At 50.8% G+C, this 26515-nt stretch overlaps 1 protein-coding gene across 6 annotated transcripts; it reads right to left on the reverse strand.

The window, feature by feature from the left end:
• Positions 1-1893: 1893 nt before the first annotated feature.
• Positions 1894-25049, reverse strand: TFAP2A (transcription factor AP-2 alpha). Of its 6 annotated transcripts, none has more exons than XM_036869324.1 (7): positions 24894-25014; positions 15350-15784; positions 12192-12243; positions 9889-10120; positions 7912-8030; positions 5852-5993; positions 1896-3966 (listed from the first exon to the last, which is right to left on the reverse strand). In XM_036869324.1, exons 1-7 carry the CDS (start codon positions 24924-24926, stop codon positions 3678-3680), a joined length of 1302 nt encoding a protein of 433 aa, XP_036725219.1. In that variant the 5' UTR covers positions 24927-25014; the 3' UTR covers positions 1896-3677. The 6 variants fall into 6 exon arrangements, with proteins under 6 accessions (XP_036725221.1, XP_036725224.1, XP_036725219.1 ...); XM_036869323.1 differs by lacking the exon at positions 24894-25014 and adding an exon at positions 20408-20497; XM_036869325.1 differs by lacking the exon at positions 24894-25014 and adding an exon at positions 17046-18196 and having other exon boundaries at positions 1897-3966.
• Between the last annotated feature and the right edge of the window lie 1466 nt (positions 25050-26515).

Below are 26515 nucleotides of genomic sequence, written 5' to 3' on the forward strand. Positions count from 1 at the left end.
ATTAGCACAGCCTAGCAAACATCCTCATAATTCAACTGTGTATCCTAACTTGAGTTAATCCAAAGAGAATCACTATTATTAGTATATAAGCACCTGACCTGTCAAGTAATCACCATGTGTTTTAGAAAATACACATTGGTCACAACAGAGAAAGCCAAAATCCGTATAGCCATAAAAGTCATTTTTAATAACACCCCCTCCAATCGCCCCACCCCTTAAAAATATGCATAGTTTCTTTAAATGTTTTGTTTTTAAAAAAAAGAAAAAGAAAAAGAAAATGACAATATCATGATCCTCCGCATGTCCTACTACAGAATAAAAACAACGAATTCTGTGCATTTGGAAACCGTTGTTTATTGTGACCTTGTAATGTTCTAACACACTATTTCCCTTCTATCTTTCTCAGGATGCAAGGATTATACTGGGTTCAGGTCTTCCAACATAACAAGCATCTGTAAATCCAGATATGAATGAATGGTATTTAATACGATTGTTTTCGTTTTAAAATGAGTATTTATGTGTCATTGGAGAAAGAGAAGCAATGTATGGCTGTTTATGAATGCTATTGTGCCTGAGGTCAGGATCCTCACACAATCTGAGATGCAGCCAAGAAAAACAGCCTTGATAGACAATGCTTCACTTCACCTGCTACGATGCTGTGTGCATTTCATTTCTGTCAAGAGTATGTACAGTTAGGGTTCATTCGCCTCATTATTTTGTTACATCTACGTTACAGTTAACCAGTCTCTCTAGGAAATAATAAATAACCGCTTTAAAAAACAATTGCCGCATCGCGTTCTGAGAGTACACTTTCCATCTGAAATTTTTTTTTAAAACCCACCATTGTTATGAATTCTCTGGCTTCGGAAAATAGAATTTAGACTCCACCAACTCTCATTCGTCTGTCGAGATTGATTTTACACTGCCTTCCATAAGGAGATTAGAAAGCAAAAGGCTGCAAAATGGACACTGTCTAATGCTTTGCTTCTTTAGTCCTTCAGAATGTCAAACCGGAAGAACAAATGTTGAATCTCCTCCAGTATGTATACCTAGATACTTTTCCCATGACCTTTCCTGTGAACCTTCCAGTTTACCACCTCCACTTTCTTCTTTTAAACCATTAAAAGTCCTCCTCACTTCCAAAGCAAGGACTTTCCAAATCAGTTTACAAAAGCTCTGAATTCGCCATTTTTATGTACAGGAAGTCCTTCCTTCTGTGAGGGCTAAGCGCTGGGATGGGCCTGCAGGGGCAGGATACGAAGCCCTCCCCGCCCCACCTCACAGAAGGTTTTGTATTTCTAAAAGGTCCTAGGAGGAGCCCCCGTGCTGAGGGAAAGGGGTGGGTGGGCATTTAGGGGGCAGGCAGAAAAGATTCTGGGAATCAACAGAGTTTCCCAGTCCCTTCTGCTACCTCAAGAGCTACTAAGAACAGCACAGTAATGAATTCATCTCTAAATGAAATATTAAAATAAATGGGAGACGATGTGCCCTCTCTGTCCCTGCTCCATGTCCATTTCTGCCACTCTTCCCAGAAAACTAGAGCTAGTTTTCACTCACTTGCATGGCTTAGCCACTGAGAAGCCAGAGCAAGTAAGTGAATTTTGAAGTGGGTATTTCCTTTGTGTTAATGAACTAACAGTTCAAATTTCAGTTATCCTCCGAGACAGATCCCAAAGTAGCTATGGAGGGTGAGACAGAGGTTCTTCTGCCTGCTCTCCATCTTCCTTGTCATTCTTAATGTGTGGCTCTGAAGGTTTTATATTTTGGTTTTCAAAACACAAATGAAAACCTAAAGGATCAACATAAATAAAACTTTATTTTTGATAATAAAATTAATGTTTCTAGTAAGGAAAAGATAGTATGTCATTCCTTTAGCAGTACAAACAATCTTTTATCCAAAAGAATACATTGGGTTTTATTGTGTCATTTGTCTGAATACAGACTCAGTGGAATATCTAAATGATACCCTGCTCTGAACTCCAAGTTGAAAGTAAGTTTTTATTATACTTGAGGGAAACAATGGGTTCAGCTGCTTATTGCAAGGAGCAATTGCCAAGGGAGAGTTAAACTCAATTACTGTAACCATACTGAATAAAAAATACTGCCAAGAACAAAAATACGCCTGGGTAAAGACAGCCACTGAATAAAAAAAATCGACATAAAGCGTATCAAATATTTATTTATCTGGGCAACAAAGGACTATGATACATTGACAGGCATGGAAACTACTGCCAGCACAACTCAGTACAATACAGCTAGAACTGCTTCCAAAATGGCCAGTGAAAATACAGAATACCAGGTGGTCCCAAATGTTTGAAGTTCTTTGAACAAAAAGAGGAGGGGGGGAAATCCCTAACCCTTGGTTTAAAGACAATATTCATTTATTGCTCAAATGATGCTTTTAAGGGAGGACAGTGGAATAAAATAAACTTTTTTTTTTCTCCCCACAATACATAGAACGGTTATCAAACCACTCAAGTTAAAAATCTTTCCAGGGTCCAATAGCACTTTTTTCTTTCAGTTCAATGAAAAGCTAAATGTAATACTAATTATTTATAAAATTTTATTTTACTTTTTTAATTTGTTCAGCTGTTTCATTGTCATTTTTAACATGCTACAACAGGGCTAAATTCATGAATACCAGAGGAAAAAAAATCCCCCAAACCTTGGATTCCTAAATAAGTACCATGAACCACATGAAGAACTAATAGGGAAGATTCAAAACCCACTAAACAAGAGGTAAACGAGATCACCAGATAAATTAAAAAAAAAAAAAGGCTTAAAACAGACTCACCATATTTACAATTCCCATTAAATTACACATAAATAAATATATACAGAGACGTGAACACTGATTCCCTTATAGAACTGTGAATCGTGTTGCCAGAGAGAGTTCAAGTTGGTCGCTTTACCTTGAAGAGGGAAAACTTCTAGAACTGAAGACAAGACATGGAACTTCGAGTATCTGTGTTCAAGTTTATTCACAATACTGATAAAAATGTCATTAGCCTTTTTTGCCTTTTTTTTTTCTTTTTCTCTTTTTTTAGTATGGCTACAATCTGAAGTATGTAAGAGAAGGTGGTGATTCCGTCCCATGAAGCTCATATAATTTTTTTTTAATTTTTACGTTCTTTTTTCTAAAAAAAAAAAAGTTTTAAATTTTTTTTTGTTGTCGTTGTTGATTTGTTAGTTTAAAAAAAAAAAAAGGTTCACAAACTCCGACAGAACTTTTCTTTGCTGGCTTCACGGCCTGTTCTGTTCTCTTAGGCTCCACACGAGGGCAAAGGGGAGTTGGTGCTGATGGAGGAAGTCGGGGCCGGGGCCTGAGACTGCGGGGTCGCCCCGCTCACAGTGGAGCGCCGTCCCCGGGACCCCGAGACTCCGGACCGAAGGCGGTGGTGGCAGCGGCGGCAGCAGCAGCAGCAGTAGCAGCAGTGGGGGGTTGCTGATCCCGGAGCTGTCACCTGCCGGTGGTGATCGGTGGGGGGTGATGGAGATGGAGATGGAGATGGAGATGATGCAGATGGAAATGGAGATGAAGATGATGCAGATGGAGATGGAGATGATGCAGATGGAGATGATGGAGATGATGCAGATGGAGATGATGGAGATGGAGTGGGTGGGCGCGCTGGGGCCGGGGAGGCGGCGCGGGCAGGGGGCGGGGCAGGAGGAGCGCCTCACTTTCTGTGTTTCTCCTCTTTGTCACTGCTTTTGGCGCTGCTGTCCGTGTGGCTGTTCGGGTTGTTGCTGAGGTACATTTTGTCCATGGCCTTGAGGGCCTCGGTGAGATAGTTCTGCAGGGCCGTGACCGCGGCGCACACCGCCGGGCTGCCGAAGCCGTGGGAGATGAGGTTGAAGTGGGTCAAGCAGCTCTGGATGCCGGGCTCCAGGATGGGGTTGGGCCTCGAGTTCCCCAGGGGAGATCGGTCCTGAGCCAGCAGGTCGGTGAACTCCTTGCATATCTGTCTGCAGCACAAGTGGAGCGGGGAGAGAGAGAGAGAGAGAGAGAGAGACATGAGGCTCGGCAGCTAGCAGCATCGGCAGCAGAGAAAACCTCGCTCCCTGCCGTTACCTCTGCCTGGATCACGCCGACACCTGACCTGACCCAAAGCCCCAGAGACAGACTGGGCGGGGAGGGGCGCATGTGGGGAGACCCAGCCACCTCTGAGTCCACCTGAACATCTCCTGCTCCTTAAACACGTCCACAAATGCCTCTCTCTTGTCTTTCTGTGTGTGTGTGTGTCTCTCTCACCTCTCAGCTGCACCAAACTTCTAACCCCCTCCTCTCTCGCTCACACCAAAAGCATCCTAGACGCAAGAAAACATTTTACACGTTAGGAGAGAAACAAAGGTGAGTCAGAGGGGCAAGGAGTCAGAAACGCAAGCATCTCTTCCACAGCCAATAGCATGCACCCATCAGCTGTTCTGCTCAAAATACTATAGAGCCCCCTCTTCCCTAATCTTCTAGAGACCTCGGCAGCAGTTTGGGGGGATGAACTCTCCACTCATTCACCTTCAGATCAGGGTGGATGTGGACAAGAAAGGCAAAACTTTTCTTGGGATTATTTTGCCTTTAAAAATAAAAGTCACCAAAAAAAAAAAATGTTCCTTGGGGATAATTCAGAGTGGTTTGCGGAAGAAGAAATAGACATTTCAATCACCCATTCCACCTCTTTTCCCACACACCAGAAAAAAATTGTCTAGGGAAATTGTGAATATGGGTGTGTTTAGGAAGCTAAGAGAAAAGTTGGAATACGGGCGATGTGGCCTGCACAGGGGAAGCTCAGTCTCTGAATCTGGGAAGCAAGGACTAGCTGGGCCTTCCTGATGCAGCAGCAGCCTTTGGGTGGGGGGCTGTGAAGGCAGGATGGAGAATGGGGAGCACTGACAGACTACCTCCTCCAAGGCCAGCTGGTGTCCCCAGGCCAGAAACTGCCCTGCCTGAGGCCGCTGCCTCTGCCCTCTGGTTCCATGCCCTCCTGTGACATCGACTTTGATAATTAAGGGCTTCCAAACAAGCCTTTTAATTTCCAGAAAACATATCAAAACAGTCATTTTCTTTTCACACACCACCTGCAGAAGCCTATTCAGCCCAGGCACCGATGGGAATATAACTTGGGCCATTTGGAAACCTATTTGACATCTCTCCTGTAGGCTAGAACTTGTGGGATGTGTGTGTGTGTGTGTGTGTGTGTGTACACAGCACTTTTGAGGAGGATGAGAAAGGAAGGCAAGAAATGGGAGAAGGAATTAGGGTTGAAACTAGGACAGCTTCTGGCTTGAACATTTTGCAGGCCACTGCTTAATCCTTGCCCTTGGAGAACATATTGATAAGAGACAAAAACTGATACAGGCAAGTCTGTCACTCCTTTAAGAACTTGGTTCTGAGAATTTGAAAAAGAATAGATACATGTATGTGTATAGCTGAATCACTTTGCTGTACACCTGAAACTATCACAACATTGTTAACCAACTATACTCCAATATAAAATAAAAAGTTAAAAAAAAAAATAAAAGAACCTGATTCTGGTCTTTCTGACCAGAAAGAGTCACAAATCCACACTCAGCTTCCATCAAATCCCTACTATACCCCACCCCCATACACGTTATTTTTTTTAAAAAATGAGAAGGTGGGGTGAAAGGGGAAAGAGGGAAATACGCGCTCACAATCTTCCTTGTATTGTCCCTTTAAAATCAATTATGGTTTATTAGATTGTGTTGTAACTTCAATATTTACAACAGAGCTGATTAACACAAAAGGAAAAGAGGCCAAAAGTGAGAGCAAAAACGATTTTGATTTTTGTTTCTCTTGACAGTGAGACACAGAGACCCCGAAGAGGTAATGTCTTACTTTGTAGCCAGGAGCATGTTTTTTCTTGTCACTTGCTCATTGGGATCGGAATGTTGTCGGTTGAGAAATTCAGCTACTGCTTTGGCAGGAAATTCAGTTTCGCACACATACCCAAAGTCCCTGGCGAGGTGGACGGCCTCTCCTGGCAAGAGGTGAGAGGAGGGAGGCGAGGGCAAGAGAATGAAAAAAGTTGGGATCAAAACTGCCTCCCAACTCCCTTATTTTCTTAACCCAGATGTTGTAGGAAACACAAACTACTTGTTTTCCCATTTCAGGCATTTTCTTTCCTTCTCTGTAGGATCTGGCAGCTGCACTTCCCAGTGAAAACGGCCACTTAGCCTAGAAGGCCGAGACGATTGGAAAATGTAAAATCCCATCAACTCCCCTCCAGCCTCATCCCCCACCCCGATGACATTCCCCCACCTTCTCTTTTAAAATGTTTCTTGTATTCCAACCTCACACCTATCAACACATTCATAAATGATATTCATAATTACTCCTTGAGCTTTTCTGCAAGGGAACGACTAAGGGTTTACATTTTAACTTTATCGCATATAATTATCTGTTCATCCAAACCGATTAACCAAGAGGATTTGAGGGTCACTCCACTGAGTCTGCCTGTGTTGTTGATTTTCGAATCTTTGGTTTTAATTTCCTGAACCAGTTGGTTTTTACTGCAGGGCTTCCTGCCATTAGCTCCAGCTCCGGAAGAACGCATGCGCCAATTAGAGCATCAAAGCCCTCTCCGCTGAGCTTGTTTCCATAAAATGGAGCAGATCACAAACAATAACAGTTCTCCAGAAACTGCTTCCCTGCTACAGGACTCAACCCCAAAACCACGCACACTCTCACACTACCCCCAAAGCCGCTACTACCATTTTCTCTGCGTGTAATTGTTTCGGGGTCGGAACGGTGGGTTCCCAATGTACTGGTATTATTTTTAATATAATGCTACTGTAGCTGAGTTTCTGGCACCGAACAATTGCTTATGACTTAACAGTCACATTAGTATCATTTTTGACACCATTAACGAATGGTTTATAGGGTTTCTCCTCAATTTTATGTTTTTAAATATTTTTAAAATTATTTACAAAGCTAGAAGTTGAATTCGATTATACTATGTCTCCTCAAATACAAGATATAAATAAGATTAAGTGCCTTCTTTAAATATAAATGGTAGTTTTGCAATCTGCGCCATAACTTAAGTGCCTCTTTTTTTCCTGTTGGCATAAGACATTTCCAACGGAACACAAAGGAAAATGCAAAAGAACTATACATTCATTCCAACACACCCAAACTTAAGCCAATTTAGTATGGGACAAACTTAAGAGGGATCTAGAGGAAGTAGGGATGTGACTGTTGTGACTGGATTCTGATGTATCTAGAACAGCGAGTGAGGACAGGGTGAGCTTTTGTTTTGAGGGGTTTAGAAGCGAGTGTGTGTGTGTGTGTGTGTGTGTGTGTGTGTAAAAAGCTGACATGAGACACTTTCTGCAATGCTTATATTTCTTTTTTCTTTTCCTATCCAAATAACTCAAAGTCTAAAATTGCTCACTTTTCTTCCTCTCCAGTAGAGAAGCACAATTAAATGAGAGATAAGGGAGCATATGTTTGGAAAACAAAAACCTAAAAGGGCATATAACCCTGAGCTTTCAGGATGGTCTTAAATCAGGATGCAGGTCAAAGATTCCCAAATTAATTCAGGAAGTAATGGTCACGCATTTCTCAAACGCAGATGTCAGAATAGCTTAAGTGATTTACTGCTGAGCTCTATAAAGGAGACTGGAACTTGAAGAATATGCAGTTCTTAAGTTTTCACATTGTTTAGGTCAGAATTGGGCTAGGGAGGTGTAATTTTGTGGCAGAGGGGAAGAGGAAAGGAGGACAGGAATAAATGCAAATAGTTTTTTGACACGAAAGAATTCCGTTCACTTCTGGCTATGTTTTCTGGAAAAATGAAACTGCCCAACTGACAAAATACAACCAAACATCTGGCCACTGAATATTAGCCATTTTCTCAGAAGAAACTTCCCTTCTCTTTAGCAAGGGAACTCACTTACCCTCCACTAGTGATGTGAGCAGGGTGACATTGGCAGCTTTACGCCTCCCTGCTGGCAGATTTAATCCTATTTTGTCCAGTTTTTCTCTTAAAGATCTTCCTCCATTTTTAGACTTCGCCCTGTTTCACAAATACATGTGAGAAAGGGATTTAGAAAACATTTGGTTGCTCTGCATCACACTGTAGTCATTTTGACAACTTCCTAAAATGTACTTTTAAAAATTTAGGATCCTGGCCCCGAGATATGTAAGGAAGGGAAACCTAGGAAGGAATGGTACAGAAAGAACATAGGTGATAAATGCTTGTTAAACTCTAAAGCACCCCCTGTATTCAGTTATTACTGCAACTATTGTGGCAGGTTGGAAGGTTCTGATCTCCCAACTCTCTAAAGAACTACAAACAAATAAACACAGCTCTCTTCTCTAGGGTGTGAAGTATTTTTGAGTTCAACTGATAACTGTATATTTTCCCTGTTGTTACAATCGCACAAATCCCAATGGGGTCTTTAAATTGTCTTTGCAAGATCTGCTGTTAGGTTATTCAGAGTAACCAAAGTTATCATCACTCTTACGTTTCTTTCTCTGGCTTTAGCCCCAGTGGGAAGTTCATTTCACCAACTGTTTACATGCCATGTCACCAGCCTAACTGGAAAAGTCAAAAGTTGGTATCAGCCTTTAAAAATTTCCCTGATTTCAGAGACGATGGAGGTGGTTCTAAATAGATGTCTAAATAGACTCCCATAATCAGAAAGTGGTTAAGATAAATTGTTTAAATAAAACAGCAAATTAATTAATTTCAGATTTTATTCCCTACTCAAGTGCTCTTTAATTGTGTGGATTAGATTATACTCCCCTAGGTAAACAGTCTCCAATATTGGGGATGGGGGAAGGGGGAGAAAAAGGCAGAGGGCGGATTCAGATCTGTGTCAATGAAAGATTACAAAGGGACAGCAAATGACCGTGAAGGAGGAAGGAAAGAGTGGAATAGCTGATGTTAAACTCTGTAGCCTTTGTATGGCATATACCCATCACAGCAGAACTCTGGGTCTATAAACAGATATATGAATAAATGTCAAAAGAATGAAGTTTTGGTCCACTTTCTCATTAAAAATTAAAAAGGAGAAAAAGTAGAAAATATTATCTAGGAAAGTTCAACTCAAGACCCACCACACACAACGCTGGGTGGAACCTTAGGAGCAAAAAAGCCCAGAGGAGGGACAAACCTGCCCTGAGGCAAGGTGCTTCACCTCGCCGACCCTTATAAAATCTCATCTACGAAATGAATCATTACGACCTCGAGCGGGTGAGACGAGAATCCCTGGCCACACATGCAACATGCAATCGTCGGTAGCGACCACACATAATGCACGCAAACGTGCCTCGCACGTTGCCTGGCACACATAGGGACGCGCTACATCGGAACCATTAGTGCGAGAACCTCGGGCGGGAGGGTCTGCGTCTGGTGACCCGGGGGCGTGGCGCGGAGCCTCTAGAGAAAACCATTGTCTTCTACTTAAACCCTATTCAAGGGACGGCGGGCTGCAATCGGAGACCCTACATGGAGGTAAGGCAAAGTGAGGCGCCTGAGAGGAAGTTCTCCTAGGCTTGCAAGGTGTGCGCGAGGAGGGAAAAGGCGGGTGCGCGGCGCCCCACGGCTGCAGCGGCCGGGACTGAGCCCGCGGCGGAGCGAACTGCGCGTGCGCGCGGGGAGGGGGTGGGAGGAGGCAGAGGTCCCACTGAGCGCGCTGCGCCGGCCGACCCGGGCGCGCCCCCGGAACGACGGAGCGCGCGGGAACGCGGCGGAGTGCGCAGGCGCCCGCCGCCTCACCCCGCCCCCAGTTCCCACCCACCGGGTTCTACGCTCTTTTCCCCGCCCCTTTCTTTTCCCGCGAAGGGAGGGCCCTGGCGCGAGGCCCGTCCGCGTTGCCGGCCCGGCGCAGGCGCAATGCTCGGCGGGCAGGGCCTTCCTCCGGCCTCACCTCCGCAGCACTCCGCCCAGCAGCGAAGCGTTGAGACACTCCGGCGGTGAGAGGCGCCGCTGTACTTCCGCCACCGTGACCTTGTACTTCGAGGTGGAGCTGAGGAGCGAGAGACGACCCGGAACTGAACAAAAGACTTCGTTGGGGTTCACGACGCCGCCGAAGAGGTTGTCCTTGTTGATGGGGATGGCGGAGACGGCGTTGCTGTTGGACTTGGACAGGGACACGGGGCCTGCGGAGACAGACGGGGAGGCCGCGTGTGGGCGCCGAGGATCCCTCCCGAGCCCTGCCCGACCCCGGCTCTCGTCCCGGCCCGGGCCGGCTCCCAGGCTTGCGCCGCAACCCCCGCTTTTCTTCCAGCCCTGAAAATTCCGTGGCTCCTTCCCCATCTCCTGCCCTAGTCCCTGCTCCATCCCGGTCCTGGGGATGGAGCCTGTGCCCCTCGGCGCGTCTCACCGGCGGCCGGGGGGCGGCCCAGCCCCGCCAGCCAGGCCTGGACCCTTGCCATTTAACCGCGGGGGTGCTGTTTAGAGATGGTGGTGAACTCGTGACCCTCTCGGCTCTCAGCATCCGAGGGAAGTGGCCCCCAGACGGGGTGCAGCGAAGGGGTGACGTTTGTAAACCGAGAGCAAGCTATGTAGGCTCGGGAGTTTTCGTGGGGCGAGGGGTTTAGCGTTGGGGAGAAACTGCTTCACAGACCTATAAAATCAGCCGAGAGTTTAGATGGCTAAAGCGGCCTGTAAATGAGCATTTCATTCAAGGCACCAAGCCGGGAGGTGGTGGATTCTGTTGTCACACCCCATCCTTCTGATAAATAGGCCCTTTCCTATGTTTATCTGTGAAAAAGACTCGAGTTTTGGAAATCCATTCCAAGCCCCGTTTTGAACTGGGAGAAAGAAGGATAAACAGGCCTACCATGGAAAGCTAGCAATGTGTTCTTTTGATGAGCAGAGTTAATAGTCCTATGCTTAAGCGTCTTCTTTGGGAAGGGGGGAAGGGGAGGATATATTCTTGTTAGTTAAAATTATAAGCTCTTCATCGTTGGATCCACCATACTTAGAAAAAAATTCAAGGCCAGCAGAAAGTGTACTAACATGTTACATTTCTAACACCAATATAATTCAGATGCATTCATAACCATTTAAATACAGTATGCATTTGCATCTTAAAATTCCACATGGAGACATACATAATAATACATGTATGCATCATAATACATGTATACAGTACTCCTCCCTCTTGAATGGGGATATGTTAGACTTATAGGGAGGTGGGGGGGGGGCTCTAGGTTTTGGATAGATCACTTGTGACATTAATAGCTCTGGGGAGGCTAATAGAGACAATAGGAGTTAAACGAACTCTTGAGAGATTACTAATAAAAGAGCCAATTATCATGTCGACTTGGAAAGAGCATCTCTTAAGATTTATCCCTTGCACATCTAATTTGACATGACAAAGACTTCACAGATGCAAAAATGAAACTTTAAACTCGCTAACAATATACTGATTGGGGTTAGAAATGGGAACAGTTTTATATAGCATCGTCCTCTGGTGGTGCCTAGAATCCTGAAATGTAACATTGCCACCATAACAAAAAAAAAAAAAAAAAGCTGCTGTGAATAGCATTTAATCCAGTAAACTTTATTTCTACTCACTAAACAACACAAATTACAAATCCATCCAAATCACTTGACACTTTTTAAAAACAATTCCTGCTGCAAACAATTATGCTAATAAACCTGACATCTTCAAAAAGCTAATTTTAACCAAAAGCCAAAATTTTGTTAACCTAATTCACAAAGTTTAAAAAACCCTTAAACAGCTAATGAGAAATTAAATTTAAGAACATGAAAGATTTTTTCCCCCCTCTGCTAAGGAGTGCTATGTCTTTTTATCATCTGCTCCTATATTAATATTAAATTACTTGCACTGTTTTTAGCATTATACACTTCTTAACACTCATGGCCACTCACGCAATGGATTAACTGAACTGTTAAAACCGTTCCAAAATTGAAATGCCACTTCCAAATCTGTTCAACTATTACACATTTCATGTGTTTGTCCAGATATCATTAAACTAAATTAAATGTTCAAGTCATGAATCAGAACAAAGCTAGCCTGTTGCCATTACTAACATACTGAAAGCCGATCATTTAAGCATTGCTATTCTATGCCTATCTATTCGCTAATTCTGAGCCTTTAGGAAATCCTACTTGGAAAAAAATAAACACAGCTCTGCAAGTTCTTTTAAATAGCACTGTGCCTGTAAGGACATGCTTGGAATGCAGAAGGAAATGGCTTACCTTTCTTAATTACAGTTTGATCTGGGATGTTAATACCCGGGTCTTCTACATGCTGCAACAAAAGGATACACATGGACGTAAGTGTATAATCAAAACAAAAGGAAATGAATATTTCGTGCAAGATAGGGGGAGGGGAAGGTGTAGACTCAAAATCCCCCCCTCCCATCTAGTGACATTTATATATAAACATCTCATCTTGGCTTATTGGAATTGGGGGTTTTGCAGCTCAAGAGGTTTCACTGTACACCCACGGCCAATTTCTCATTCCCCAGCAAATAATCCACATTTGAAGGAGCTGGGGGTGGGGAATAAAACTTTCTTTGGAAATTAAACCGAGTTTTGATCTTTCTCACAGTCAGTTCGACCTTTAAAAATACACCTAGCTTTAGTTTGGCGCCTCAGCGGCTTCAGACTTCAGCAATTCCAGTGTTCAGGCAGCAAAAGCCAGAGAAACACAATAGAAATGACAGTCAGGAGTAACAGGGGAGTACTGGAAACGTTTTACGTGATGTGATAAAGAGCAAACGTGTATACACACCTTCACTTATATCCATAAGTGAATATAATAAATGAAAATAATTTTAAAAGGACTACTGTCTAAATTGGATATCAGATAGGGATATGAAAATGATAAAAAGAAAAACAAACAAAAATCCTTTGAGGTTTTCCTGTGTCCGGTAGCAGATTTGGATTTGTTAGTGTGGGTTTCTTTCTTCCTTTTTTTTTTTTTTTCCTACAGATGGATGGTTATACGTGTGTGCTAGAGTCAAAACGTGATTAGAAAGTAAAATGAAACCGTGTTTTCTAATGCAGAAACTGACAGGCAATATAATGTCTGCCTGTGTTTACAAATTAGCACCAGGGCTGCTGAGATAGAAGATTTCACAATCGTTACCAAACACAGGCATTACCATTTAAAAAAACTATTACTTCCTTCTCTAGTCTTTGTCCAACAATAATACTGATTCGAACATTTCCATTCTGTCTTGGATTTATGCTCCTGTTAATTGTGCCTGATCGCAATGATTCCGGGTGGATGGTACTAAGTTGCTTTATTACAGGTTTTATTATACTCAATGCTCTCATTTGTAACTTGCCTAAAGTGCTTCTGGATTTAAGTATAATTAAATTGAGAAATGTTCAGAAATGACTACTGCTGCAGTTCTTGTGTTTTAACTATATGGGGAAATATGATCCCTTTATGCATGCACCCTAAACCCATAAAGTAAATGTAGTGTGGCATAATACTTTTATTTGTGTTATTTCTAGACCTTGTCCATACAGGGAAGACTGTTAAGTTTAAAACCCCACTGAGATATTAATGATTAAATAATTTTCACCATCGATTTGATTTTCTTAAATATCTGGCAGTCGTTCTTATTAAAGGTTAACTGTTGCAGCAATGGGAAAATTGAAAACAACCCTTTTCCTGACCCAAATTCCTTTGAAAGAATTTTTTTTCTTAAAAGGTGGGGGAGGGAAGGGGAAGAGCAGCAACTGGGTTTCCTTGTTTTTATTTGATTTTTTGATTAATTTCTCCTATAGGCCAATCTCACCACGAAGAGTGACTATACCCGTGTCAAGAATTCACACCAGCCACTTTGGAATTTTTGCAAAGTACAGCAATTCTAATTCACAGTAGTTCCAAAAGCTCGCAACGTTATTTTGCAATTCAAATATTTCCAAGGAGCAGACTAGGATAAGGATTCAGAGAACCTTTGGGAAGGGGAACTAAAATGATCACAACTTCCAGGTTGGTTTTTTAATGGCCCTTTTCTCAGCTATTGCTCCTCTCATTTTACTTTCCAAGAAATGCACAGTTTAGTATCAGTTTCTAAAAACATGTATGAAAACACACACACACACACACACACACACAATGCTTACTAAACCCCACATTGGATCAACTGCCTACTTTCCTGCTTTCCATGCTACGCTGCTAAACATAACCAACAAATTTCAGTGATTAACTAGGCCAAATGAGAGATATAATAAATTTTCTATTTTCCTATGTAACTTAAATAATGTTTTAAATTCACCAAGCAAGCAGGTAAGTTCATCTGACCATTTTCTTTGCAATCTAATGCAGTAATCATTAAACTGTCAACGGACATATTGCTGCAATATTTGATGCAGTAATTTGAAATAGCATTTTAGCAAAAATCACATCCAGATACATTTCCTCTCCAAAGAAAAGCAGCATTAACAGAGCCTTTACAGCTTTAATAAAATTATTGGCTTGCTCTAATTCCATTTCAGGAAGGTTGTGAGGAAACCATAAATACGTAGAATTGAAGCAAGAGATGCTGGTTTAAATTTAATTTCAGAAAGTATTTTCAAATTATCAGTAGCCTGGTTTGCATTGTAAACAGTAAATGCGCTAATACCATGCTTATTTAGAAATCATTTCAAACTGCATTTATTGATAACTGAATTAGAACTCAAAGAATGCATTGCCCGATAGTCTCAAAACATTCATTTAATATGGGGGTGTAGCGGGTTCTGAGAGGCGTTGGGAACCCAGTTAATGATTTATGAGGTCAGCACTTAGCACCCCTAGGAAGAGAAAAAGTCTGCATTTAATGTCCTCCTGCTCGGACTTGCTCCTTACTATTCTTTAATCAGGGTAGGGTATACACATAACTTTCAGATATCACTAGCACTCATAAAATCCGGTAAAAATAATTTTCCTAGTGTATCTTTCACACTTTCTTTTAAATGGCCAGGGCGTTTCAATGAGCCCTTTTGGTTGACTCTAACATGTTTTTCAGGACAGGGAGAAATCCCCACGACAGACACAGCGGTGGAATTAGATCCTCTCCCCGTCCAAACAGTTTACTGTCGTCGAGAGGGGAAGGTACCGTCAACGGTGACATTCGTCTAATTTCTCAATGGTAATATGCAGGCATTGTTTGAAGGAGCTCCAGGAGCCATTGTTCTAGGGGCAGAACCCTCAAGTACAATTCTTTTCCATTTTTTTAAGGCGGCTGTCTCGGTGGGTCCTTAAAGTGTCCACCCGAAAAAACAAAAGGAGATTTCGAGAAAGTAAACGCCAGGGAGGAAAGCCCGGGCCCCCGGGCTGCACGTTCCGGGGGTTTTCTCGGGGGTGGGTGATCAGGGTCTGCGTCTCCTCTCCCGCCGCCCGCGGGGCCTCTTACCGGAACGTCCTCGATGGCGTGAGGTAAGGAGTGGATCGGGAGGTCTCCGAGTCCTGAGCCGAGCCCATGGGGGCCGTGCAGGAGGTCTTCGTGCCGCCGGTAGTCCCTGCGGGGATCCAGGCCCGACAGCTGGTGGGGCAGCCCCCGGTGCGCGTGCAGGAGCCCAGACTCCTGGCTCTGCCTCTGGCCGGGCCAGCCCGGGTGCTGCGGCTGCGGCTGGGCGTGCAGTGGGTTCAGGCTGTAGGGGTCGTTGACGTGGGAGTAAGGGTCTTGCGACTGGGGGTAGATAGGCTGGTAGGGCGGGGGGAAGTAGGGGGGCTGGAAGTCGGCATTGGGGGTGTGGGACAGCGGCGGGGCGCTCGTGTAGGGAGATTGACCTACAGTGCCCAGCTGGGGCAACCGTGCCGTCCCGTTGCTGGTGCCGTCGTGACGGTCCTGGAAGAGAGCGAGGGCAAGGGCAGAGAACAAGAAATCAGGCGTCGAGTTGCAGCTGCCACACTGAGTGCACGGCTCAGGGCTGCGTGGGAAACGGCCTGTCCCCGTCCGCAGGCCGCCGCGAGAAAGGAGCCCTAGGCGGTTCTTTTCAGCAAATACTCCGGGAGTGAAAAGGGCCCTGCCCCAAACGCAGGGACCTCGACTGTGCCAGTGAGGGGGCACAAGAGACTCTCCCTTAGGCGTTTCTTTCAAAGGGGGGAAAAGGCGAAAAAGGGCCTCCCGGAACACAGCCCGTTAAGCTGTGGAGTGAAGCCTCCCTTACGCAAAATTAAAATTCCTACTAAATATTAAACAGCAGAAGCGGCCTTTTCTCTGTCCCTGCATTTGAACCTGCCTGCCACTGCGTTATTGTTTACCCTGTTCCATTTAAGTGGAGGAAAACAGTCATACCCATTCAAAGGCTATTACCATTTCATGACTATTTAAATAGAAGCATATTTCGTAGAGGGCTGTAAGGAAAGCCCACGTTCAAGTTACCAGCTTAAAGAAGGTCTTAACTGCGGGATGGGGGTCTGTCTTATCGGCTTCCTCAGTTAGGAGCCTTTTTCTGGACAGGGTCGATTTGTGATAGAGACGGGGAGAGAGGGACGTCAAGCCAAGGTTTCAAATGGAAAGATCCAGCCTTGTCTTGGGTTTCAAATGGAAAGATCCAGCCTTGTCTTGGGTTTAAAAGAGAGAGGTGCACCCCGGGGCGGACGCCCCCGCCCCTTCCACCCCAGCCCCAAAGGGCAGAAGAAACGCCTGACTTGGGTTCCTCTATTGCAATTCGCTTGCAAAACAAGCGAACAGAGTTGATTGCAGGCAATGCGAGCCCTCGGAGGTTCAGCCCCGGACCCCGAGGGGAAGAAGGGGCACACCGGGCAGCATTTTTCCTGTAGCCGGATTAAGCATCAAATGTTGAGAACATCTCGGGAACACGTGAAGAGGCGAGGAAATAAAGACGAACGTGGCAAGAAACACGCCTTGGGAAGTAGCGGCGAGGTAGGGCTGCGCGCCGGGAGAGGTCGAGCGGGGGATGGGGGGTACCGCATTCGGCTGAAGGATGGAAGAGAGGGAGAGATACGAGGAGCGAGGGCAATGCAAACGGAAAGGGGGTGCCCTGAAGGAAAGCCGGGCTAGGAGGACGGGCCGCTCCGCAGCCCCAGGTTTTCCAGAGTAAAATTCCTAAGGAAACAGGGATGGGGGTGGGGATGGGACTCACCATAGCTGAAAAACTGTGAACTAACATCTGCGAAGAGTCTGGGGTAACGAGTCAGGGTGGAAAACAACAAGCAAGCCCGGAGAGCCCGGCTGCCCCGCTGCCCGAGCGCGCCCCACACAAAAGGCGCCGAGAGCCCCGCGCCACCCGGGACTCCGGTCACGGCGCCGCCGCTCCCCCGAGCGCTGGAGCCCCGCTCTGGTCCATCCGAACTTGAACCACCGATTCGAGCGGCGCCTTCAGCTGGTCGAACCCACGGTCTCTATCCTGCCGTGAGCGGGTAGGATTCAAAGTTCCTTAAAAAATGAAAAACCCCAAAAAGGCAAAAAGCAAGAAGTGTGTGTGTGTGTCTGTGTGTGTGTGTGTGTGTGTGCGCGCGCGCGCGTGTTCCTTAATCCGTGTCTCCCCCTCTTTTCTTAGCGGCGGCTTCGCTTGAGCTTCTAATAACCGCGCTGGGCAGCGTTCCTGGAGCCTGCTAATAGCAGATATTCATGACTATTAATATTACACGAATACTTAATAAGGGAAGAATGCCTGGAAATCGAGCGTGAAGCGGAGAGGCAACTCGCGCCGGAGCCGGCTCTCAATGCAGTCCATTGACGGGAGCCTCAGTGTAGCAAATCGGAGGAGGGGAGAGGGAGCGCGAGAGACAAAAAGCGGGCGAGAGAGGGAGCGGGCGAGCGCGCGGGGGGCCGCGGCGCGGCGGCTGGCGAATCACAGGGAAGGGGCAACATTTTAAAAGGTTGCAGGGCAAGCAAAAGTGAAAGAGAAAGAGGGAGAGAGGGAGACCGAGGGCGAGCGCGCAGAGAGGGAGAATGTGTCTGCGTGCGTGTGTGAGAAAGAAAGTGTGGGCGCGAGAGAGGAGCACGGAGTGGGGAGAGGGGAGGGCGGGAAGGAGGGAGAGCCGAGAGGAGGAAGGGAGGGGGGAGGGGGAGGGGACCGAGCCGGCGCGCACGGAGGGGGAGGCCGCGGGGGAGGGGGAGGGGAGAGGAAGCGAGCGAGGACAATCAGACCTAAAAGGCTAGGGCAGACCTCGGGATGCCGCGGGGGCCGCGCGTCGCGGCCGGGAGCTGCCGGGGACCGCGTCCGGGCGTTCGCCTGGCTCTCGGCGCCCGAGCTGCTTCCCGGGCGCCTCCGGCCGCGGGCTTCTCCGCTCCGCAGCCGGGCCTGGGGCTCGGGGTTCGGCCGCCCGCCCCCGCGCCGCTCCTCCATGGCCCGGCACCCCGCCCGGGCCCGGCCCTTGCCCGGGCCGCCGCTCGGGCTTCCCGCGGACTCCCGGGGCTGGACACTTCGCGGCGGCGGGCGCCCTGCCCTCGGCTCTCCGGGGCCGGGGCTCGCGGAGGGGGAGCCGGGACGCCGCCCGGGGCGCGCAGAGGCGCGAAGCGGCCCAGCCCGGGCGCCGCTGGCACCGGCTCCCGGCTCCCGGCGCAAACCCGTCTGACTGGCTGGGCCACTCCCGCCCGACGCCCCCCGCCCCCCCCGGATGACACGGCTCGCTCTCCCCCAGCCGCCGCTGCCAGTCTGCCCGCCGGGGTGTCGGAACAAGCGGCACCTCGCCTCCTGCGTGTCCCTGCAGAGCCCGACATAATTAGACGGCCCCAAGCCGGCTCGGAAACCCGAAATCCCTGCTCCGGCGCTCGCCCACCGCAAAGTTGTTGAAACAGCCTTCGCTCTATTTATCCTCCTCTCCCTCCTCTCGCTTCTCATCTGTTTTTGTCTCACTCACACGCACATGCACACGCGGCCCCACAGGGTCCCTCTCCGGGGGTGCAAGTGCATCGCCTCCCACCTGGGTCCCACGGGCAGCTCGCGCCGCGCGGAGCTTCGGACCCCGCCCGCCGGGGGTTTCGGCCTCTGAGAAGGTGATTGCCCGAGCCCCGGGCCACAGCCCGGATGCGACAATCCACCCTAGGAGGCTTAGGGGCTCAGTGTCACCCCGACCAGCTCGCAAAGGGCCCCCCAGCCCTGAAAACAAAGCGACTGGCCCGACATGGAGTCTCTGCGCCCCGCACCGCGCAAGACACGAGTCCCCAGATAAGCACCCGTCCCCTTGGGATGTCACCTCGTGCCCCGGGGGAGGGGGGGAGGGGAAAAAGGAGGACCCGGGAAAAGGGAAAGATTTAAAATAGTTTACAGAAAGGAGAGGAGGAAGGGGACGGGTGACACATCGTTCACATAGCCCAGGTTCTGATTTCAAGTGAAGACCCCGCCGCTGCGCCCACACAGACAGCTTGACATTCCCAGCTCCACATGCCAAAAAGAAAGAAAAAATAGCAAAAGCCGGGACTGCCACCTATTATTTACTTAGGTAATCTCTCCGGTCGCGGCCCCCTCCCCTCCCCCTCCCGTGACTCATCGGCTCTTTTTAGCGGGGAGTTGCAAGGGGATTGGAACAGCGGCCGCCAGGCCCTTTCCCAGCGCCTCCCGCCGGCCGGCCGGTAGTCCTGGGGCTTCCCCGGCTGCCCCAAGAAGCCGAGCTCCGGGAATCGTGGCTTTTAAAATGGGCTCCAGTGCTGCGCGCTCTACCGGCCGGGCGGGCTCCCCGCACCGGAGGCTGTGGCCGCCCCGCCAGGATTCCCACGGTCACGCAGCCGAGTGCCCGGCGGATGTGTAGGGAGCCGGCGGCCAGCCGGCTCCGCGCGGTGCCGCCTCCCATCCCCACCCCAGGGCTGCGCCCACCAAGTAGCTCAGAGAGAGAAACTGCCTAGAACTTCCTGAATAACATAGTGTACCTGGAGGAGCCCCGCAGCAGTTTGGGAGCTGAGTGTCCCCAAACTGAACCCGCTCACTGGGAGGTGCAGCCCAGCTGAGAGCGAAGTGTGCGGGGGGGGGGCCCTTCCCCAAATTGAAAAGGGCCTTTTTAGAAAAGTCGGGTGGGGGGACGGCAGGAAGGAAGGAAGGAAAGAATGAATACATAAAAGAAGGAATATTAAAGATCAGAGACAAAGTTAAAGAGGGGAAAGGGTTTTCTCTTTCCTTTCTTTTTTCCTGGTGACTTGGGCCCTCAGAATCTCGTTGGAGAGACACGCAGAGTGCACGGACGCGTGCCCAATTGCCAGCAATTGCTTCAAAAACCGCTTGTCTCTCTTCGCTCTACTCTTAGGCACAGTCAAAAGCGGTCAGGAGGAAAAGGGGGGAAGTGGGACAGGGGCTCCGAAGGAGGGAAATGAAAGAAGGGAACGTCCTCGTCCTCCCTCTGCAGCTTCTCCCCTGCGCTCCTCGGGCGAATCGGAGAGGCGGGCGCTGCGCTGGGGAAAGTTTGTCCCACCCGCACCTCGCAGCTGGCTTCGAGGAGAGGAGGAGGAGCGGGAAGTACGGCTCCGAGCCTGCGGCCGCGAGGACGACTGAGCTAGCGCCGCGCTTACCTCGCAGTCCTCGTACTTGATATTATCCGTCAGTTTCCAAAGCATTTTCATGGATCGGCGTGAATGGATTTGCCCCCTCTCCGCCTCGCACCCAAGTGGAGCTACTCTCTGGGTAAGCGCAAAGTGCCGGCTGCGGGCGGTGAGCGCCGGAGGAGGAGGAGGAGGGCGAGGAGGAGGAGGAGGGCGAGGAGGAGGAGGAGGAGGAGGAGGAGGAGGGCGAGGAGGAGGAGGCGAGAAGGAAAAGAGCTCCCGTGCGCGCTCGGAGATCTCCCTCTAATGGTAGAAACTTTTCCCTTTTCCTGCTCTTTACCAACAGCCTAATCGCCTCATTAGCATATCAACAATAGTCCAATTGCTCGCCAGCACCACAGTCTGCCGCCGGCCGCTCCGACCCAGGTATAAAGGCCTCTCCAAGCCGCAAACTTGCTCCTAGAGCGCGCTCCTGCCGGGGAGCCCACGAAATCTCCCTTGAGCCCCGCCGCGCGCCCCTGCCCCGACGCCCCCGCCCCCATGCCACTCTTCTCCTCTCTCCTCTCCTCTCCTCTCCTCTCCGTCTCCTCCTCGCCGGAGACGCCCCGGCAAAAGCCCGGCACTGCGCAGGGTCCGAGAGGCCGCGCCGGGGCCCGGCTTTCAGCACCTCTCCCTCATCCCTGCCTCCACCAGCGACTCTGTCCTTTCGGCCCCGTCCAATCTTATTAGAAATTACTATCCCTTTCGCAATCAAATATAACCACCAAACGAAGACCGGCGAAGTCACATCAGGATTTTTGCCCAACAAGAGATCGCCTCCGCTCCCGGCAGCTGACACCTCCGGCCGCGGCGCCCTGGGAGTTTTACTGGCTTCGCGCTTCCCAGCCCACCCCACCCCCCAGGTTGGAGATTTTGCCAGACGGCTTCAGTCGCTCGGCTGGGCTTTGGGATCCTTTAATTGCCGCGTGTAAAATAAAAAGTGTACCCTGAAGAGGTTACTTGACAGCTCCAGGGGTTAAATGATTTTCCTCTCATTTGTATGAAGCTAGGGCCGACTGATAATTCAACGTGGTATTTGGGCTAAGGGCTTGCTGGGTGCAGTGTGGACAGGAATACGGAACTCCTGTGGAGACTCACAGTCGCTTCTGGAGTTGAGCCGAAATACCGACATGCGTGCGCCGTGTCATGCATGCATCAAAATAAATCGCTGGGAACCAACCCTTCGCTGTGCTAATCTGCTCCAGTTTTCCCAAGATTCCCCTTTTTAATTAAAGCAGGGAGAGTTCCTTCATGATTTGGTGCTGTTACTAACGCGGGCGCTTTCGCGTCTCAGTGCCCGGCTGGCGCGGAACCCGGAGGCCCGGGAGCCACCCCGTCGTCCAGGTCCGCCAGCCCCGGCTCTCCCGCTCCACACGGGGGCCTGCTCGCCCCACCGGGGCTCTGTATTTTTTTCTTCTGTGAAACAGTTTTTTTTTAAGGAAAGAGAGACCAAAAAAAGACGTGATGCGATCCTTGGAAATAGAGTAATTAATTTCTCTGGCCGAGCTTCCTCGTTTGTCCTATGTCAAAACCTCCTTTCTCCCTCTCGAATACGGCAAATCCCCCAACAACAGTAGGTCTCGCCTCAGAGTTGCTCTAGGAACGACCCCTGTTGCCATCTGGGCCTGTTGCTTGCAAATCTCCTGGCCTCCCGGGTCTCACGGTGCGTCCTCGCCGCGAGGGTAAAGGCTGTCGCGAATGCGAGCGTTGCCTAACAGGTGGAAGGAAGGCGAGAGGAGGGGGACCCGCTCCCCACCCCAGCCGCCGAAGGGCAATTCTCCCTCCAGACAACCGCAGCCAATTCCCCAAGCCCGGCAGAGTAGGCCAGAAGCCCCCCCCCCAAAAAAAGTTAGGGAGAAGACTAGAGCCGGAAGGGGGGTAGAGAGCCGGAGGGGCTCCCTCCGACGCCCCGGGCACTCCCCTGCACGCCCGGCCCCCGCCGGCGCACGGCGGCACAGGCCCTTGGCTGAACCCAGCTCCGGGCTCGGCGCCGCGCTCCGCCCGCAAAATGGTCAACTTCCAGCGCGAGCGCCACGCACCCTGCGGGCTGGCCCGGGGCCGCCGCCCAACGTGGCGGCTGGAAGTCGGGGGATGGGCCGCCCGGGGGACCGACACCCTTCCAGCCGCGGCCGCAGCCCCAGAGCGCGATCTGTAGGCCAAAGCCTAGGCCCGGAAGCAGGGGATCTTACACCCCCAGACGTCGCCACAGTGTGCTTGGGGGAAATCTAGGTTTCGCTTTCTTTCTATCTGTGGGCTGGGGAAGGCATTTCAGGGCCTTCATCTTCTCCACCTTCCCCCCTTGCTGACCCGAGCCCCGCAGATCTCCGGCTCCACACCCGCCGGGGCTGCTAAACTGTTGTTGTTTTCCCGCCGAGGGCGCCTTTGAGGTGCAGATTGGGGCCTGCGGGCTCCGCGCCGCCGCCCGCGTTAGGAGCGCCGAAGAAAAGGCCCGAGCGAGCGCCCCGGTCGCCCCTGGAGCCAGCGGAGCCGCGGTAGTGTGTGAGCGTCATTACCACGACAAGTCGCTTCATTGCATGTCAATGCTCCGGCCTCGCCGGGACCCCAGGACAGCAGCGCCAGGCCTGGGGGCAGGGGTCGGGGGTCCAGGCCTGATATGGGGGCGTGGAGAGGGCGTTGGGAGAAGAGTGAGTATCTGTGTGAGAGACAGAGACACTGAGAGAGACAAAGAGACAACGAGGGAAGGAGAAGGACTCCATTTTCACCAGCTGTTACCACCCAGTGGGCCCCAGGAGCCCAACAGGCCAAAGCCAGAGGAGCCGGCCTCTCCAGGCCCCAAATCCGCGTGCCCCACCCGAGATCCCGGCTTCCCACCGCTTGCCAAACAGTGGACCCACGGGAGCCAGGCCCAGGCTTCACTCCTGTCCCCTTCAGGCTGGAATCTTGCTGCTTCCGAACCTCAGTCGAACCCACTGGAGGCCCAGACCCTGGCCGAGCCTGCGCTGCGGGCGTTTTCTCACGCTGAGGAATTCTGCAGCCAAGTTCGCCCGGCTTGAGGGGAAAACCGAAAGACCTCCGTCAAGGAGTCCCCCAGTCTTCCCCTCCAGAGAAGAGAATGAAGAAGGGCCCTGAGATCCACAGGGGCAAGGGAGGGAAAGGTGTGGATGCCCCAGATTTGAGTTTGATGTGGGATTTGCACCCTTAAACCACAAAGTCTAACTCTGGAGATGAAATTGCATTTATTTAGGTTTAACTGGGAGGAGAGGTCTAAAAGAGCTCACGGCTGATGAAAAGAATAAGTGCAATGAAAGAAATAAATACTGCAAGATGACTTCCTTTCCCCAACTCCAGAGAATGTAGGGAAGACGGGACTTCTCTGAACTTTGCTTCTGATGGCCGAAATCTGAAACAAGCCAAAGAACTCGCCCCGGAAAGAGCAGGGCCTCAAGTTTTCTTTGAGAGGATCGGGGTTTGTTTCAAATCGGCCCGCGGGCTTTTAGGCACATAGACTCTCGCCCTAACCAGGCCTCCGCTTGGCTAGGGCGAAAAGAAGGCCCCGCGGTTCCCATTATGAAATCGGCGACACGGGAGAGGCTGTTATCCTCACCAACCTGGCCAGAGCCGCCCTGGTTCCCTTAGGGGAAACGTCTGGAAGGTAAAAGGAGAGAGCGCTGGATGCAGGCTCCCTCGGCCGGGGTCGGGCCCGGGGCTCAAGGGAGAGAAGGATCTGGAGCCTAGCTGGCCTTGCGGTGCCCGCGGCCTAGCAGGGCCGAGTTCGGGAGGCGTTGGTTTCGACCAGTTCTAGGCCTTCTGCCTCATCACTCGCCACTTACCGCCCCCGTCCAGGCACCCCAACCCGTAGCCCAAGCGGTGAAAAGTGGCTTCGGGAAGAAGACGGAGCGAGAAGCTCAACTTTGCGCAAACTCTTTTGAGTATTCCCCCAAAAGAACGTGCTCGCCGGCGCGACCCGTCCAGCCGGACCCCTTTCTATTCTCCACGCTCCCTTGTGGTCCCCCAAACGTGGAGACGCGAGGAGAGACAGGTGCACTGGAACCCCATCTCACGCGCCGCCCTGGGGTCTAGGGCGAGATCGGAGGCGTAGCGAGCAGGGAACCTTGCTGGCGGCGCACCGCACGCCCGCCTGCGCCCTGCCCCCGCCTGAATTAGTCATCTACCCCAGTTTCTACTGGCGGCGGGCGGGCGGGGAGGGGGGGAGGTGGTGGCGTCCGTAGCGCAAAGCACCGGTGACCCCCGGGGCCACCTGTGGAGCGTGCGCCGGACTCTCCCCAGCACCGGGCAGGCCGGTGGCGCGCGTGGCCCCCGGCGCCGCGGCCGCCGCCTGCGCCCGTTTTCCTGCCCTCTTTCTCTCCTGGGAACGCTCCTGGGCGCTTCCAGGCGCGCCTCACCTACGACGCTGCAGCCCTGGGCCGCGGCTCTTCCTCTCCGCCTCCCCCCGCCCGGCCCCCTCCCCCGCTCCACCCCCGCCCACCTCAGCCCCGGCCAAGGCAAACCCCCGTACCTGCCAGTCCCCCATTTTGGCAAGTATGGACATCGCGGCTCGGCGCTCCTGGCGACGGGTCCCCGCCGGGCATGGGCTGTAGGGCTCGGCCGGGCCCGCTCCCTGGAATCGCTTAGGCAAATCCTCCTTTTTTACCTGCTCACCAACATCTCACCTGGTCATAAAGAGCTGGGTTGCTACCTGCCGACGCATGCGCGCTAGCCCAGGAATTCACTCCGCCAGCCCTAGTCCCAGCGCCTCGCAGAGCTGACCTGGGAAGTGATGGATTTATAGCCGCGGCAATCTCGCCATCAGCTCCAGCTTTTCCCAGCAGCCCCAACCCGCTTTCCCGGTCAATCCCTGGCCGGAGAACCCAGGCAGACTGCCTGCTGGAGTGTGCTGGGAGCGACGCGAGTGTGACTTGGTGTGTTTTCGCACTCAAGCGATGGGGGCATCTACACACTCTTCCCTTGGCTCTCTTCCCCTTCGGAACTTTGGGGCTGGGAGAATCTCCAGCCCTGGGGGTGGGGGGCGGGGGGGAAGGGCAAGGCCCGGAGACTGGGTCAGAACCGATAGGTGCCGCGCACCTGGATGCACGCGGTGAAGCCAGATCCCCGGTCCAGGCCTCCCCGCCGGCCTGCGAGGTTCAACCTCGCGGATTCGAGTCTGCAACCCCCAGGGCTGCTTCAGCGTCGGATCTCAGATCAAAGTGTTTCTCAGTAGGTGAAGACGTTCACGATTCTGTTTCACTTCTGACTTTTAGGTTTCGTCTCCTCCCTCCGCAGAGAGTCAAACACGCGTGCACACACACTTGCACACGCATACACTTACACTTCTACTTAAGGTCCGCCCTCTCTTCTCACTTTCACGACTCCCCGCCCCGCCCCCATTCCTCTGTGGCTTCCCGGCTCTTTATGTTTTCCACTAAAACTTTTTAAAGGGAGAAAGGGGCGTCGGTGGTTCTGGGATGGTCAACCGAGGTTTGGGCTGGGGAGGGGGGGGTGTTGCTTTCCCACTACAGATGAAATCACTTAAATGATTTCACCGCTGCTCTAATTAGAAGGGAGTTTTACGAGAAGCCACCGGATTTGGGGCTCCCGAGGAGCTCACCTCTGTAGGAACCACACCTGGCCGGGAGGGAGGCGAGGGTGAGGAGCTCAGCCTCGGACCCTGCTGGCCCTGCAACTGTGCCAGCCCCAGTCCGGCAGCCACCAGCCCAGGGCTTGGGCCAGGGACTCCTGGGACAGGCCCAGTTACTCTGCCAGGCTGCCGTCGCGGGCACTGCGAGAGGAACAAAGAACCGGTTTCAAATCGTCTTCTCTGACTCCTCAGGCAAATGTGTGCAAAAGGTCAGCTCCGCGCTGAGGAGTGGAGAAGACTTGTCCCCGCACCAAAGCTTCCCCTTTCTAATCCCGCGCAAGAGCTTCTATCCCTGGTGGCCAGCCCAGATGGCCTTGCACCCTCCCGGCCTTCTCAGGGGTGGTGTGGTGGTGTCTCTCGGAGTCCCCGTGTCGCCTAGGCATGTTAATCGTGCCTGGGCTGTGGGACTCTCGTCCTGGTGCCGATTCTCTGGTTGATTGGAAACTTTCTTGGACCTGCCTTAGAACCTTGCTCAACAAGTGTGGGTTTTGTCGGCAGGTGTT

Source organism: Balaenoptera musculus, chromosome 11 (genome assembly GCF_009873245.2).
Source record: "Balaenoptera musculus isolate JJ_BM4_2016_0621 chromosome 11, mBalMus1.pri.v3, whole genome shotgun sequence".
NCBI classification, from domain to species: domain Eukaryota; kingdom Metazoa; phylum Chordata; class Mammalia; order Artiodactyla; family Balaenopteridae; genus Balaenoptera; species Balaenoptera musculus.

Bases quoted from the DNA above. Each gene is read 5' to 3' on its own strand.
- TFAP2A (XM_036869323.1), bottom strand. From the start codon at position 20,458: ATGAAAATGCTTTGGAAACTGACGGATAATATCAAGTACGAGGACTGC. The intron at 10,121-12,191 runs GTAAGCCATTTC...CTGTCTCCGCAG, and splicing joins TCAAACTGTAATTAAGAAAG to GCCCCGTGTCCCTGTCCAAG. The intron at 8,031-9,888 runs GTGAGGCCGGAG...TTTGTGAAACAG, and splicing joins CTGGGCGGAGTGCTGCGGAG to GGCGAAGTCTAAAAATGGAG.